Below are 16,965 nucleotides of genomic sequence, written 5' to 3' on the forward strand. Positions count from 1 at the left end.
ATGATGGACTCAAGGTCTCAATGCTGGAAGGGGCAGGGCCTGGGTTCCTTCTCAAGTCTAAGGAACAGAGACTGAGTTCTTTCTCTCTCTGCCCAGTTCCCAACATTTCAACAGCCTGCTTCTTTCTCTTCGTTGTATGCTGTCTCCCTGCATGGCTGCTAATTTGATGTTGCATTTAAAATAAGGTGGTGATTTTTCTTCATTGTTTCCACAAAATATGCTCACTATAAAAAGTCTGGCAGCCTGGCCAACATAGTGAAACCCCATCTCTACTAAAAATACAAAAATTAGCCGGGTGTGGTGGCGCATGCCTGTAATCTCAGCTACTCGGGAGGCTATGGCAGGAGAATCGCTTGAACCCAAGAGGCAGAGATTGCAGTGAGCCAAGATCATGCCACTGCACTCCAGTTTGGGTGACAGGGCGAGACTCCGTCTCAAAAAAAAAAATGTTTAGAAAATGCAGCTTTTGCCGGGCACGGTGGCTCACGCCTGTAATCCCAGAACTTTCGGAGGCCGAGGCAGGCAGATCATGAGGTCAGGAGATCGAGACCATCCTGGCTAACACGGTGAAACCCCGTCTCGACTAAAAAAACAAAAAATTAGCCGGGTGTGGTTGTGGGCGCCTGTAGTCCCAGCTACTCGGGAGGCTGAGGCAGGAGAATGAGGTGAACCCGGGAGGTGGAGATTGTAGTGAGCCAAGATCGCACCACTGTACTCCAGCCTGGGCAACAGAGTGAGACTCCGTCTCAAAAAAGAAAAAGCAGCTTTTTTCTGTTTTTCCGCTTACATAGCCTACATGTGCTTGTTTGTGGAGAACTTGGAAAGTACAGAACGTTAAACAAAACAAAACAAAACAAAACAGAAAAAGACATAACCTATAATTCCGCCACCTGGGGCTCACCATTAACATTTTGGCATATTTACTTGCAATACTGTTTTCCAAACATTTCTTGTAATTATATGGCATATATAATTTTGCATTCTGCTTTTTTTCACTTAGACATGTTCCTATTGGACTCAGACAACTCTGCATATGTGTATTATATTTCTCTTTCTTCAGCAGGAACTCATTTATCTGTCAAAAGGGTAATTGGACACTGAAAATCATGGTCACAGTTTTATTCTGAGGTTTGAGTCTTTTTGGTCTGTTTTATGGATATTGTTTTAAATTATTTCACTGCCAAAAAGCTGTATGTGCTTTCTTCTGTTTGTTTGCTTGAATCCAGTAAAACCTCCCACTGAAATGATGTCTGGCCATATTCTGCCCAACACAAGCCAACATCAATATATGGGGATATTTGCATTTGAAATAAGATGCACTTTGAAAGTCCCCATTTTAAAAGGTAAAATTACACGGAAACAAGAATAAAATTCACTATATTAAAAAGGCCGTAAGTGAAGAGTTGTGGAGAAACCTTATCACCCCAAAGTATGAGTAAATGAGAGATAAAACTCTCCTCCCCACCCTCTATTCTTAGAGGCTAAGTCTAGGCAATTTCAATTTCAAAAATATTTCTCCCACAAATTCTTACTCAGCCTGGCTGAATGACATTGTACAAAGATCACTCCCCCTTTATGCACAAGCAAAGGTTCGCTTGAGCATAAAGGCAGAAACAGTTAGTAGGCCCACTGTTAATTGCCAAATGCTTACACCACTGTGGAAATGTCACATGGGCCACTGCACTGGGGAGAGGCGGGCTTGAGGAGAAAATCCACTGCTGGAATAAACTGCACATTGATGCCTTATCTACAATGTCATCATAGGCCCAGCTCTTGTCTGAGTGCAAAGAAGATGCTATTAAAATCCATAAATAAAACCAATTAAACCCAGTGATGAAAATCTGATCTCTGCCAATAATTCTATCTGAAGACTCAAATGGGTCATACTAAAATTAAAACACAAAAAGACAATATGTGTCAAATGCATGACAAGTACGGCAATTACATAATCATCTGCAGATACTCAGGCCCCTTTCTTCAAAAGGAAAACAAGGCATTCATGCTTTCAGCAGCATTATAAATAATGTTAAAGTGTGGGCTCTACAAATACTTATTTCCTTTTTTGTTTGTTTGTTTTTTGAGACAGAGTCTCGCTCTGTTGCCCAGGATGGAGTGCAACGTGGTACAATCTCGGCTCACTGCAACCTCCCCCTCCTGGGTTCAAGCGGTTCTCCTGCCTCAGCCCCCTGAGTAGCTGGGATTACAGGCACCCATCACCACACCCAGCTAATTTTTCTATTTTTAGTAGAGACGGGGTTTCGCCATGTTGGCCAGGCTGGTCTTGAACTGACCTCAGGAGATCCACCCACCTCAGCCTCCCGAAGTGCTGGGATTACAGGAGTGAGCCACCACAGCTGGCCCAAATGCTTATTTTCTGAAGTCTTACCAACAAAACGTGGCCTTCTGAAGGAAAAGACGTATTATGCTTCCTCCTAGTGCACAGTCCTCCTGACCTTTGTGGGCAAGATCAGAGGTCACTCAGAATGAGTGATGATGGCTAGCTCACCAATGACGGGAGCAGTCCTTTTTCTCCTGGCTGAGTCCTTTACCTCATAAGCCATGCACTCTTCCTCAGGTTTAAAGGGTTTTATGTTACCAATCAAACCTGAAGTATGACACACAAGAACGCAACAGTCTTCAGTAATCCAAGGCATTTGAAGACCCGCCTGCCAGGTGAAGACATAGCTGGTATTGGCAGGACTTCCTAAGGTGCTAAAGCCCCTCTTGGACCCTTTAACCATTACCAACACTGGCTGTGTTTCTAGATGAAGACCTTGCAGCTCATGCTTCTTCCCATTATGGCCCTCACATTAGGAACATTTAAAACAATGGGATTTCTAACTGCATATTTAGGATAAAAAAGTTAAACAGAAAAAGGTTGAGTCTCTCAGTTACTGCTGCATGTTGATCTGCAGAGCTGATATGTAGCCTAGTTCAATGAAGAGATTCAGAGTCCCAGCTCCACCTAAGTGAGCAACGCTAGCAATCCATGCAATCATTCCTCATCTGTTAAAAGGAGATATTACGTCAGCCTCCTATGACTGTGGTAAGGACACAATGGTACTTGGTTGCAAGGGCGAGGTGATTATTAATTATAAATCACATGTTGATTCCCAAAAGTTTATTTTTGGGAATACTTTACATCATCTGTGTAAAATATGAATTTATTTTCTTTGACAGGGAAATGTGCTAATTTCTTGTTTTTGATATTGCTATTTCCAACCAGTTTTTTTTTTTTTTTTTTTTTTTTTTTGAGACGGAGTTTCACTCTTATTGCCCAGGCTGGAGTGCAATGGCGTGATCTGGGCTCACCACACCCTCTGCCTCCCAGGTTCAAGTGATTATCCTGCCTCAGCCTCCCAAGTAGCTGGGATTATAGGCATGTGCCACCACGCCTGGCTAATTTTGTATTTTTAGTAGAGATGGGGTTTCTCCATGTTGGTCAGGTGGTCTTGAACTCCTGACCTCAGGTGATCCACTCGCCTCAGCCTCTCCAAGTGCTGGGATTATAGGCGTGAGCCACTGTGCCCGGACTCCAGCCAGTTTTTTAGACACCCCAAGTAATCAGTGTGTGTAATTAGAATTTCAAAACATTTACCTGTAAGCTGTTGTTAAGCAAATCAAAGTCACTGTATCTTCTAACAATCTGTAAGAGACAAGAAGTAGTGTTTTGATTCAGCAAAGACTATCTCTTTTCATTTCTTTATTTAATATGTATTAGTATTAGTAATATTGGCATTCTAGAGCTCAGGCACTTGTGCTAAGGGTAGTAGGGCTTATACCTGGTGCTTAACTGTTTAACATGACAAGCCTAGAAAACAGACTTAGCAGTGCCAAGCGTCGGCTGGGCCATGGGAAACTGGTTAATACCTGTCAAATTCACAAGATGCCAAGAGATAAGTGAGAATATTTATTTTTAGGGCAAACAGCCCTTCAAATGTCTTTCTTATTAACCAGGCACCTAGAAAGATGAATGAGTTAAAAAAAAAAAAAAAAAAGTTGTACTGAGCATGGAATCAAAGCAAGAGGAAATGGACAGTTTTGAGGCCGTTTCACCTTTGTCCTGTGTCAAACTTCCCCCAGGTGAGCTCCCACCACCCTGGAGACTGGACTGCATTGCAGGCAGAGCTGCCACACCTCGCCCTGATTCCCCAGGGTTCCCCCTCTTGACAGACAGTCCACCTTCCATTGTCTACACATTCTTTCTCAGTTGTATTGATGCCATTGATTAGGCTATAGTCAAATTCTACTAGTTCTTCAGGCCCTGATCAAGAAAATAATTTTGGTTTGAAATAGTTTGACTTTAACCTTTATTGGTGATTTTCAAATGTTAATGTGCAGGAAAGTATTACCTGGATATCACCTAGAATCCTACTGGGGCTCAGAAAATGATATCCCAGTATGGTACTTTGGCATGCTAAGTACTTTGAACTAAAGGAGATTAGAAGGCCTCAGAAATGGGCTGGGCACAGTGGCTTGTGACTGTAATCCCAGCACTTTGGGAGGCTAAGGCGGGTGGATCACCGGAGGCCAGGAGTTCGAGACCAGCCTGGCCAACATGGAGAAACACATCTCTACTAAAAATACAAAGATTAGCTGGGCATGGTGGCGAGCACCTGTAGTCTCAGCTACTGGGGAGGCAGAGGCACTAGAATCGCTTGAGCCTGGGAGGCAGAGATTGCAGCAAGCAGAGATCACTCCACTGCATTCCAGCCTGGGCAACAGAATGAGACTCTGTCTAAAAAAAATAGAAGGGTTCACAAATGAGTTATTCTTTCTGGTCTTCTGCCCTCCTGTCTCTAGCCCCTCTACCTCTCACAAAGTAAGCCATAAAACCTAGAGGTTGCTCTCTCCCTTCTCCCTTGAGGACACTCATTCTAAAGGGGTCCTGCCCCATACCCAGGAGGAAGGCAGGCTACACGGACAGACCAAGAAGAACAGACAGGGCCAGGCACAATGGCTCATACCTACAATCCCAGCACTTTGGGAGACCAAGGCAGGAGGATCCCTTGAGCTTAGGAGTTAAAGACCAGTCTGGGCAACATAATGAGACCCCTTTTCTACAAAACTAAAAATTAAAAAAAGAAGAACAGACAAGGCCAGGCACGGTGGCTCATGCCTACAATCCCAGCACTTTGGGAGGCTAAGGCAGGAGGATTGCTTGAGCTCAGGAGTTCAAGACCAGCCTGGGCAACATGGCCAAACCCCATCTCTACAAAAAATACAAAAAAATTAGTTGGGCATAGTGGTACCTGCCTGTAGTTCCAGCTACTCAGGAGGCTGAAGTGGGAGGATCACTTGAGCCCAGGAGGTCGAGGCTGCAGTGAGCTGTGATCACACCACTGCCCTCCAGTCTGGGCAACAGAGCAAAACCCTATCTCAAAAAATAAAAATAAAAACATAAAGAAATTGTTTGTTCAATCACATTCTACATGGCTATCCATTCTTCATCAAATCAAGCATAAAAATGGACAGTTTTCCCCAGGTCTTTGGGTCTTCATTTCTGGAAGTTCCTGTGTCACATAAAACTTTGATTGGCCAGGTGTGGTGGCTCACGCCTATAATCCCAAAACTTTGGGAGGCTGAGGCAGGCAGATCATGAGGTTAGGAGATTGAGACCATCCTGGCTAACACGGTGAAACCCCGTCTCTACTAAAAGTACAAAAAAATTAGCTGGGCATGGTGGCGGGCACCTGTAGTCCCAGTTACTCGGGAGGCTGAGGCAGGAGAATGGTGTGAACCCAGGAGGCGGAGCTTGCAGTGAGCTGCTGAGATCATGCCACTGCACTCCAGCCTAGGCGACAGAGTGAGAATACGTCTCAAAAAAAAAAAAAAAAAGCTTTTATTAAATAAATTTGTTACGCTTTTCTCTTATTAATCTGTCTTTTGTTATAGGAGTGTTGGCCACAACCTTTACCATGGGTGAAGAAAGGTATCACACCTCTCCGCCCCTACAACCCCACCCATTGAAAATCTAATCAGTAGGTCTAGGATGGGGCCCAAGAGTCTACATTTTTGTTGAGTACCCCTGGGTTTCTAATGCATTGGATCTAGAAAACTGCACCAAGGGTTGATCTTTCTGGTAGGACACTGCTGTTGACCCTGTTTGCCAAATACACATCAAAAAGTAAGGTCATCCCTGATAAGAGCCAAGAGGCAAAAGATCATAGAGTGGTTAACCACAGAGAACGAGCAAATTCCAACTCTATTCTGCCAATGATCTGTGACCTCAGAAGTTACTTACTTCACAAATGTAAAATGAGGACGATACTACCACATAGGACATTTTTAAAAGGTTAAGTGAATTAATGTGCTTAAACCAGTGAACACTTAATACATGCTCGATAGATGTTAAATATAATAATTATTCAAACAAACAGTAGTTTGAAATTTCAGGCAAAGAAAAGACCAAGTTTGGACAACTGCGTGTAAGAGGCTGCTTAAGGTAGAAGGTTAAGGTTTGAGCTGGGCTGTGAAGGAGCAGGTAAGATTTTTGGGAGAGAAGAAGGGTTGCGGCGAGGTGGAGGTGGTAATTATAATTACTAAAACAGGAAAGAAAGGGCCCCTATGCAGAATTCAGCCACCCTCTGTAAGTCAACTTGGATGGGAAGGACCTCTCGATCTCTCCAGGAATTCTTTTCTCTCTGAGGCCACCACTGAAGAAAGCAGAGCCTGGGGCACCAAGAAGACCCTCCCCTAGAGACAATGAGGGAGCTAGCACCAGAAGCTGCCCATGAGTGGACCTGAGATCCATAAAGTGTAGTGGCCCAAACTGTATAATAGCCAAGACTCAATCTCATCTTTCTACCTGGTAGAATGAACTCAAACCATAGCTACTGGGGAGGAGGTGTGAATTTCTAGAAAGAAAACAAGAAATTTGCATACACTATTTGCTCTGGGTTGAGGTGGGGAACAAATTCCTAGATACACTCAATAGTAATATCAATCATACACAATTTAACCAAACAACTGGGGACAGGAAAGACTCTTATCATACTTGTCTTAAAGCTAAAGATTTATAGCTAAAAGAAACATGATTTATATTTATGCATGTTCTGATTTGTCCAGACTTTTAGATGCCCCAAGTCAGGGTTTTAGTCATGCATTTAAATATTTTTCTAATTGACCAAAAAAAAAAAAAAAAATGCTTACCTGCCAGCTGTTTTCCACAGAAATTCCTCTTTGCACTCGAATAATATATTCCTTAAAAAGAGAAGGGAAAAATAGCCTCAGTTATAAAACCCCCAAATCAGGGAATCAAAAATAAGTTTTAAAAAATCAGATAAAATAGACTTCAGAGCAAGGAAAATTACCAGAGACAGAAAGAAAGGGACATTACATAAAAACAAAAGGGTAATCTACCAGGAAGACATAGCAATCCTAAATGTATATGCATCAAACAACAGAGCTGTAAAATATGTGAGGCAAAAAACTGATAAAACTGAAAGAAGTGACAGACAAATCCAAAATTATATTTGAAGACTTCAATACTCCTCTGTTAGGAATTGATAGAAAAACTAAACAGAACACCAACTAGGATATAGAAGAACTTAACAATATCATCGGCCAACGGGATTTAATTAGCATTTATAGAGCACTCCATCCAGTAACAGCAGAATACACATTCCTTCCAAGTCATCATGCATATCATAGACCAATACAGATCATATCCTGAGCCATAAATCTCAAAATATTTAAAAGAACGAAAATCATACAAACTAGAAATCAGTAAGACTGGTAACAGGAAAATCTCCACAACAGTTGGAAACTAAACAACATACTTCTAAATAATCCATGTTTTAAAGACAAAATCTCAACGGAAATTAAAAAATATATACATTGAACTGAAAGAAAATACAGCATATCAAAATCTGTGGGACATGTCAGCTAACATAGCACTGAGAGGGCAATTTAAGCACTAAAAGCTTATATTAGAAAAGAGAAAAACTGTCAAATCAATAACCTAAACTTCACCTCAAGAACCTAGAAAAAGAAGAGCATAATAAACTCAAAGCAAGCAGAAGAAGGAAAAATAAAGAGCAGAAATCAATAAAATTGAAAACAAAGAAATAGAGAAAAGTCAAGAAATAAAAAGCTGATTATTTGAAAAGACCAATAAAATTGACAAAATAAAGATAAGACATGTATTATTAATATCAAGAATGAACTAGGATACCACTACAGACTGTGCAGATATCAAATGGATAAGGGAATGCTATGAATGATTCTACATATATCAATTTGACAACTTAGATGAAATGGACCACTTCCTCAGGAACACTAAATACCACAACTCACTCAATATGAAATACATAATTTGATCTTTATAATGATTTTTTTCTTTTTTTCAGACCGAGTCTCACTCTGTCGCCCAAGCTGGAGTGCAGTGGCACGATCTCAGCCCACTGCCACTTCCGCCTCCTGGGTTCAAGCAATTCTCCTGCTTCAGCCTCCCGAGTAGCTGGGATTACAGGTGTCTGCCGCTGCGCCCGGCTAATTTTTGTGCTTTTAGTGGAGATGGGGTTTCACCATATTGGCCCGGCTGGTCTCGAACTCCTAACCTCAAGTAATCCGCCCACCTCGGCCTCCCAAAGTGCTGGGATTACAGGCGTGAGCCACTGCGCCCAGCCTATAATGATTTATAATTAAATTCATAATTAAAAAACTACCCCCCCCCCAAATATGCATCAAGGCCCAATGGTTTCACTAGAGAATTCTACTAAGTGTCTTAAGAAGAATCAACACCAATTCTCTACAAACTCTTCTAAAACACAGAAGAGGAAGGAACACTTCCCAATTCACTTGATGAAGTCAGTATTACCCAGATCCCAAAACCAAAGACAGTGCAAAAAAAGAGAACTACAGATCAATACCATTCACAAACATAGGCTCAAAAATCCTCACCAAAATATTAGTAAATTGAATTCAGCAATTTATAAAAAGAATTATATACCATGACCAAGTGGGGCTCATTTTAGGGACTCAAGGCTGGTTCACCATTCAGAAACCGATAGATGTAATCTGCCATATTAACAGGCTAATCAAGAAAAATCACATGATCATATCAAATGATGCAGAAAAAGCATCTGGCAAAACTCAACATCCTTTCACGATAAAAGCTTTTAGAAAAATAGGAATAGAGGACACTTTTTTGAGTTGATGAATAGGTTCTACAAAAAACCTACAGCTGGCATACTTAATGGTGGAAGACTCAATATTTTCCCCTAAGATCAGGAACAAGGCAAGGCAATGTGTTCTCCTACTCAACAAACTACTGGAAGATATAGCCAGTGTAGTAAAAATAGTAAAAGAAATAAATGGCATACAGATCAAAAGGAAGAAATAAAACTGTTCCTATTTTTAGACAACATGATAGTCTATGTAGAAAATCCCTAGGGATCTACAAAAAAACTGGAATTAATAAATTCTTAGGCCAGACTCAGTGACTCATGCCTGTAATCTCAGCACTTTAGCAGGCTGAGGTGGGAGGACTGCTTGAGTCCAGGAGTTTAAGACTAGCCCAGGCAAAACAGCAAGACCTCATCTCTACAAAAATAAAAAAAATTAGCCAGGCATGGTGGCACATGCCTGTAGTCCCAGGAGGGACTCAGGAGGCAGAGGGAATGCTTGAGCCCGGAAGGTCATGGCTGCCGTGAGCCATGTTGGCACCCACGCTCCAGCCTTGGCAAAAGAGAGAGACCCTGTCATTAATTAATTAACTGAGTTCAACAAGGCCACAGAATACAGTATACAAATATCAATTGTGTATCTATATACTAGAAATGAACATATATAGGTATAAATTAGAAATACAATGCCATTTACAATTACTCAAAAAAAAATACTTGGAGGGAAATCTAAAACATGTATAGTACTTGTATGTCGAAAACTACAAACCACTGATAATGGAAATCAAAGCTCTGAATAAACGAATAGAAATAAAGATTTCAATTATCCCTAAATTGATATACATGTTTAAAACAAATCCTATTAAAAAGTTTTTTTTCCAAATATAGGCAAGATTATTCTAAAATGTAGATGGGGCCAAGTCAGCGGCTCATGACTATATTCCGAGCATTTGGGGAGGCCAAGGCGGGAGGATCGCTTGAGCTCAGGAGTTCAACCAACCTGGGCAACATGGTGAAACTCCATCTCTACAAAATATAAAAAAATTAATTAGCCAGGCATGGTGGTATGCACTTGTAGTCCCAGCTACCAGGAAGCTGAGGAAGGAGAATTGCTTGAGCCTGGGAGGCTGAAGCTGCAGTGAGCCAAGATCATGCCACTGCACTCCAGCCTGGGCAAGAGAGCAAGACCTTGTCTCTAAATAAATAAATAAATAAATAAAGTATGAGCAATCAGTCTACCTGATGTCAAAACTATTACATCAATACAGTAATCAAGACTGTGTAGTGTCGGTGGAGGCATAAACATATATGTCACTGGAAGACAACAGAGAACTCAGAAATAATTCCATATAAGTATGCCTAATTAAATTTTTGATGAAAGTGCAAAGGCAATTCAATAGAGGAATGATAGCCTTTTCAACAAATGGTGCCAGAGCAATTGGACACTCAGCAATGAAATGAACCTCAACCTAAGATTCATGCATTGTATTCACACATTGTACTACCAAAATGAATTATGTACTTAAATGTAAAACGTAAAACTGTAAGACTTTTAGGAAAAAAAATAGGAGAGAAAAATCTGGGATCCAGGTTTAGGCAATGAGTTCTTGACAGCAAAAGTATGATCTATGTAAGGGAAAAATTGGACTTCATCAAAATTAAAAACATTTTTCTATGAAAGAACAAACATTTTTAAAAAATCCAATCAGAAAATGGGCAAATGTTAAGAATACATTTCACTGAAGAGGATATACAGATGGCATACATGAAAATATATTCAACATTACTAGCCCTCAGGGAAATGCAAATTAAGGCCACTATACACCTATCAGAATGGCTTAAATAAAAAACAGTAATAACACCAAATCCTGGCTAGGATACAGAAAAACTGGATCACTCATACATTGCAGATGGGACTATAAAATGGTACAGCTACTCCAGAACAGTTTGGAAGTTTCTTTAAAAACTACATATGCAACTACCATACAACCCAGCAACTGTATTCCTAGACATTTATTCCAAAGAAATGAAAACTTATATTCACATAAGAATTTATACACAAATGTTCATAGCAGTTTTATTAGTAAAAGCCTCAAAGTGGAAACAAGACAGATGTCCTTCAATAGGTGGTTAAATTCTGCTATATCCATACCATAGAATACTACTCAAGCAAAAAAAGAACTATTAATATACACAATAACTTGGATGGATCTCCAGAGAATCATGCTGAGTGGAAAAAAAAAATCTTGAAAGGTTATATACTGTACAATTCTATGTATATAACATTCTTGAAGTGACAAAATTACAGAGATGGAGAACAGATTAATGGTTACCTGGAGTTAAGGCTGGGGTAGTGAGATGGGCGTCAGAGGGAAGCAGTGTGGCTACAGAAGAGCAAAGTGAGGAATGCTCGTAATAATGGAAGTGTTCTCTATCATGACTGTATCACTGTCAATATCCTGGTTATAATATTGTACTATAGGTTTGCAAGATGTTACCACTGGATAAAATTGAGTAAAGGGAATATGGGATCTCTCTGCATTTTTTTGTTTTTGTTTTTGAGACAGAGTCTTGCTCTGTCGCCCAGGCTGGAGTGCAGTGGTACAATCTCAGCTCACTGCAACCTCCGCCTCCCGGGTTCAAGTGATTCTCCTGCCTCAGCCTCTCAAGTAGCTGGGATTACAGGTGCGTGCCAACACGTCTGGCTAATTTTTGTATTTTTAGTAGAGATGGGGTTTCGCCACCTTGGCCCGGCTGGTCTCTAACTCCTGACCTCAGGCGATCTGCCCACCTCGGCCTCCCAAAGTGCCAGGATTACAGGCGTGAACCACCGCGCCCAGCCAAAATGAGAAGTTTTAATAGCTTCCCCAGGTAGTAATTATTAAGTAGGCATGAAACACAGACCTAGAGCTGTCTCCAGTTTATACACACAGGACATTATGATGAAAGTATAAATTAAATCATAAAGAATGTTATTGTTTCCTCAAATGTTCAGAACTGTTTTATTAACTTTTTTTTTTTTTTTTTCAGTTGGGGTCTCACTTTGTTGCCTAGGCTGGAGTACAATGGTGCAATCTCAGCTCACTGTAACCTCCACCTCCCGGGTTCAAGTAATCCTCCTGCCTCATCCTCCCAAGTAGCTGGGACCACAGGCATGCACCACCACCCTCGGCTAATTTTTGTATTTTTTGTAGAGACGGCGTTTCACCATGTTGCCCAGGCTGGTCTCAAACTCCTGGACTCAAGTGATCTGCCCACCCTGGAATTACAGGTGGGATTACAGGTATGAGCCACCGTGCCCGGCCTGGGGCTGGGATTACAGGTATGAGCCACTGCACCCAGCCTGTTTTACTAACTTCGAGTGGTATCATGTAGGCATTACTCACAGTCACTACTCAACAAATCCTTTCTACTGAATTAATTCCACTGATTTAAATGGGTTATTTAGAAAATAAAGCCAAATGAGATGTTAACCTAGTAACTACATTTTAAAATTGATTGTATTACACTATCATTCATTTATATGCTGTTTATTTGGCAAAGGCTGATAAATTCCAAATAAGCAGGAACTTCTGCCTCTCCTGGATTATGTTAAGGATGGTACATTCAACGTTCAACAATATCTGCTCAATTATTATGTACTTGGCATGGTTTTATATGGGGTTATAAACATTTCAAAACTGACTTGTGTAGTGTGACAAATCTCTCTCTCTTTTTTTTTTTTTTAAAAGATAAGGTGTTACTCTGTCATCCAGGCTAGAGTACAATGGCATGCAGCCTCGACCTCCTGGGCTCAAGCAGTCCTCCCACCTCAGCCTCCTGAGTGGCTGGGACTACAGGTGCACTCCACCATCTCCAGCTAATTTTTAAATTTTTTGTAGAAACGGGGTCTCAGTGTTGCTCAGGCTGGTCTCGAACTCCTGGCCTCCAGCAATTCTTCTGTCTCAGTCTCCCAAAGTGCTGGGATTACAGGCATGAGCTACCATGCCCAGCCTCAGGCAAATCTCTTAAGCAATATGCTAATGCAATTATTTCTTAATACATAAAGATAAAATGCTAAAAACAACTGCCAGTCTTACATTTGGAGATCAGTCCTTTAGCGTTTAAATGTTCCTGTCGTCTCAGGTTTGTTTTACTGACACATTTTCTTGGCTTTTACATTCTTATAGAAATGTAATTCTTGGCATGTATAATTGGGTAACTCCAAACAACTACACATAAACAAATTTTTTTTTATGTCTAGAGGGAAAAAATGTTAAATCACAAAAATCACTTTGCGCATCCATTGCTTTGTGTATCAGAGGAATAATGTTTTTTTTGTTTTTTTTTTTTTGAGACAGAGTCTCACTCTGTGGCCAGGCTGGAGTGCGGTGGCGAGATCTCGGCTCAGTGCAACCTCTGACTCCCTAGTTCAAGCGATTCTCCCACCTCAGCCTCCCAAGTAGCTGGGATTTACAGGCACGTGCCACCATGCCTGGCTAATTTTTGTATTTTCAGTAGAGAGGGGGTTTCACCATGCTGGTCAGGATGGTCTCGATCTCCTGACCTCATGATCTGCCCACCTTGGCCTCCCAAAGTGCTGGGATTCCAGGCGTGAGCCACTGCGCCTGGCCATCAGAGGAATAATTTTAATGTTTAAAATTCCAGCTCAGTGTTGGGCACTTAGAAGCTACTAAGTAAGAATTGGCTGGTCTCCTTTATATAAACACATATAAACTACATAGCTTTGAGTTTAAAGTTTGGACATGTGTTTTTATGAAGATGTTGTTGCCAATTGTGAGCATGGATTAAGCACCTATCACGTTCCAAACCCGTGCTTTGTTCATGCTGGGGAAATGATTCTCAACAGAAAAGTGCATTCTGACGAAAAAGATACTGCGTTCCATTCCTTTCCTGTGTATAGATATAATTTAGATTAAAAAAATAAACTTGGCTATAAAACACACAATAATGTTTGGGGAAAACATTTGGCATATGGGAAGCAGTAGCAACAAGACAATGCCTGCGTCCTGATGTCAGGCTGTGACATCCCAAAATGATATCCTAGTTAATGTTTCTGCCAAGACACTCTATGTTAGGTCAGTGTTCTTAAAAGGGGGGTGATTCTGCTCAGCAGACATCTGGCAATGTCTGGAAACATTTTAGGTTGTCACAGGGGACAGGAGTGCTACCTAATAGGTAGTGGCCAGGAATGCTGCTAAATGTCCTGTAATGCACAGGAGACCCCCAGAACAAAGAACCAACTGACCCCAAATGCCAAAGTACCAAGGTTGAGAAACTGGGGATCAGGTGAGTAGAAGAGGTCACACCAGCCCATAGAGGCTTAGGATACAGGATGGAGTGGGAGTTACTTCTGCTGTCATCTGCCCTGGACCATGGCCCACTGCTATCCTACATGCAACACCATTTGTAGCATGTGCATGTCTACCTACAGGGTGCGCTTAGTTACTGGTAGCCCCAAGGCACCACCCATTGTGTTTCCCCTGTAAAGGAACATTAAGAATGAGCCTCCAGAAGTAGAGTAGGATGGTGGTTACCATGGGGTGGGAGTGGGAGTAGACCAAGAAAGAGATGATGTTGGTCGAAGGTTTCTAGTAAGACATGAAGAATATGTTGTGGTGATCTACTGCACATCATGGTGATTGTAGTCAATAATAATGCGTATTTCAAAATGACTAAAACAGTGGATTTTAAATATTCTCACCACAAAGAAATGATAACTACATGAGGTGATAATATGTTCATTGGCTTGATTCAACTATTCCACAAAGTATATATAGTCATGCACTGCATAATGACATTCCAGTCACAACAGACCACAAATATCATGATGGTCCAGTAAGATTTTCTTTCTTGGTTTTTTTTTGGAGACAGAGTCTCACTTTGTCACCTAGGCTGGAGTGCAGTGGCATGATGTCATTTCACTGCAACCTCTGCTTCCCGGGTTCATATAACTCTCCTGCCTCAGCTTCCCAAGTAGCTGGGATTACAGGTGCCCACCACCAAGCCAGGCTAATTTTTGTATTTTTAGTAGAGATGGGGTTTCACCATGTTTGCCAGGCTGGTCTGGAACTCCTTACCTCAAAGTGATCCGCCCACCTCGGCCTCCCAAAGTGCTAGGATTACATACAGGTGTGAGCCACAACGCCTGGCCAAGGTCCAATAAGATTATAATGGAGCTAAAAACATTTCTATTGCCTAGTGACATCACAGATGTCTTAACATTATAGCGCAATGGATTACTCATGTGTTTGTAGTATGGTGGTGTAAATAAACCTACTGCTTTTTATAGTTATTTCAGAGTATACTCCTTCTACTTCGAAAAGAAAGGTAACTGTAAAACAGCCTCAGACAGGTCCTTCAGGAGGTATCCAGAAGGCACTGTTATCATAGGAGAGCTCTGTATGTGTTATTGCCCCAGAAGACCTTCCAGTGGGACAGGATGTGGAGGTGGAAGATAGTCATACTGATGATCTTGATACTGTGTAGGCCTAGGCTAATGTGTGTGTTTATGTCTTCGTTTTTTTTTTTTTTTTTTTTTTTTTTGAGACAGAGTCTCGCTCTGTTGCCCAGGCTGGAGTGCAGTCGCACAATCTCGGCTCACTGCAACCTCCGCCTCCCAGGTTCAAATGATTCTCCTGCCTCAGCCTCCCACGTAGCTGGGACTACAGGCGTGTGCCACCACGCCCAGCTAATTTTTGTATTTTTAGTAGAGATGGGGTTTCACCATGTTGGCCAGAATGGTCTCCATCTCTTGACCTCATGATCTGCCTGCCTCAGCATCCCAAAGTGCTGGGATTACAGGTGTGAGCCACCACACCCAGCCTGAATTTTTCTAGATTGCTCGATATACCAACCAGCCTAATCAAAAGGGAAATGTTTTCACCTCAAGTTTCCAATGCTGTGAACAACAACAAAAAAAGAGGCCGGGCGCAATGGCTCACGCCTCTAATCCCAGCACTTTGGAGGCCGAGGAAGGTGGATCACAAGGTCAGGCGTTCAAGACCAGCCTGGCCAACATAGTGAAACCCTGTCTCTACTAAAAATACAAAAATTAGCCGGGCATGGAGGTATGCATCTGTAGTCCCAGCTACACGGGAGACTTAGGCAGGAGGATCACTTGAACCCGGGAGGCGGAGGTTGTGGTGAGCCGAGATTGCACCACTGCACTCCAGCCTTGGCAACAGAGCAAGACTCCGTCTCAAAAAAAGAAAAAAACCACAGCTGCCTACTGCTTGCAACCAGGCTGTATCTCTTATTAAAGCAAAGAGAAGAGAGCCCTGGAGACCAGCAGAAACTCGACATTTAAAGTCAGGCCTCCACCTCCTGAGCTGGAGTCAGCAGCCTGGGATCCTCCAATGAATCATTCCCATCTTTACTGCCCTCTCCGAGGTGGAACAGGATGGACAGAGTGCATAAAAGAGAAGATAAAGTACCAAGGCCCATCAGGCATGGAAAGGAGAGCTAACAGCCCTGCAGGGCAGGCCTGAGTCAGATGGATTTCAGCCTGCCACCAAACCCTGCCATCTGCTGCCACTTCCCCAAAGGGCCCACTCCTTTCTGCCCCTCCTCTTGACACAACACCCCCTATCTTGGCATGCCAGGGAGGCTGCTGTGTCAAGCCCTAGCATGTGGGCATTCTGGCAAATCACTGAGGTCTGGTGCTGAAGTTTTTCAAACTGGAAATGCACTTGCACCAGGACCACGTGATTTCTGACTTAAGTGAGGGAGGAAAAGAGAGAATTAACTTAAAACGAGCACTGATCATGTGCTGGGAATTTTGCTAAGCCCCTAACCCAATACTTCTCATTAATCCTCACAGCCACCCTAGGTGGTA

The 16,965-nt window shown here is 42.0% G+C and overlaps 1 protein-coding gene across 17 annotated transcripts in view; it reads right to left on the reverse strand.

Moving 5' to 3' along the window:
- PXK (PX domain containing serine/threonine kinase like) overlaps positions 1–16,965 on the reverse strand; it is a 92,990-nt gene that overhangs the window by 54,606 nt on the left and 21,419 nt on the right. For all 17 annotated transcript variants that reach the window (XR_004029733.1, XM_003257235.4, XM_012497281.2 and 14 more), the window contains exons 2-3: positions 7,153–7,203; positions 3,599–3,646 (exon numbers count right to left, since the gene is read on the reverse strand). Coding sequence is in view for 16 of the 17 variants with exons in the window: in XM_003257235.4 (XP_003257283.2) it covers positions 3,599–3,646; positions 7,153–7,203 (99 nt within the window). In the remaining variant the exon portion in view is untranslated. The remainder of the gene's footprint in view (positions 1–3,598; positions 3,647–7,152; positions 7,204–16,965) is intronic.

The sequence above is a fragment of the Nomascus leucogenys genome, chromosome 4 (genome assembly GCF_006542625.1).
Source record: "Nomascus leucogenys isolate Asia chromosome 4, Asia_NLE_v1, whole genome shotgun sequence".
NCBI classification, from domain to species: domain Eukaryota; kingdom Metazoa; phylum Chordata; class Mammalia; order Primates; family Hylobatidae; genus Nomascus; species Nomascus leucogenys.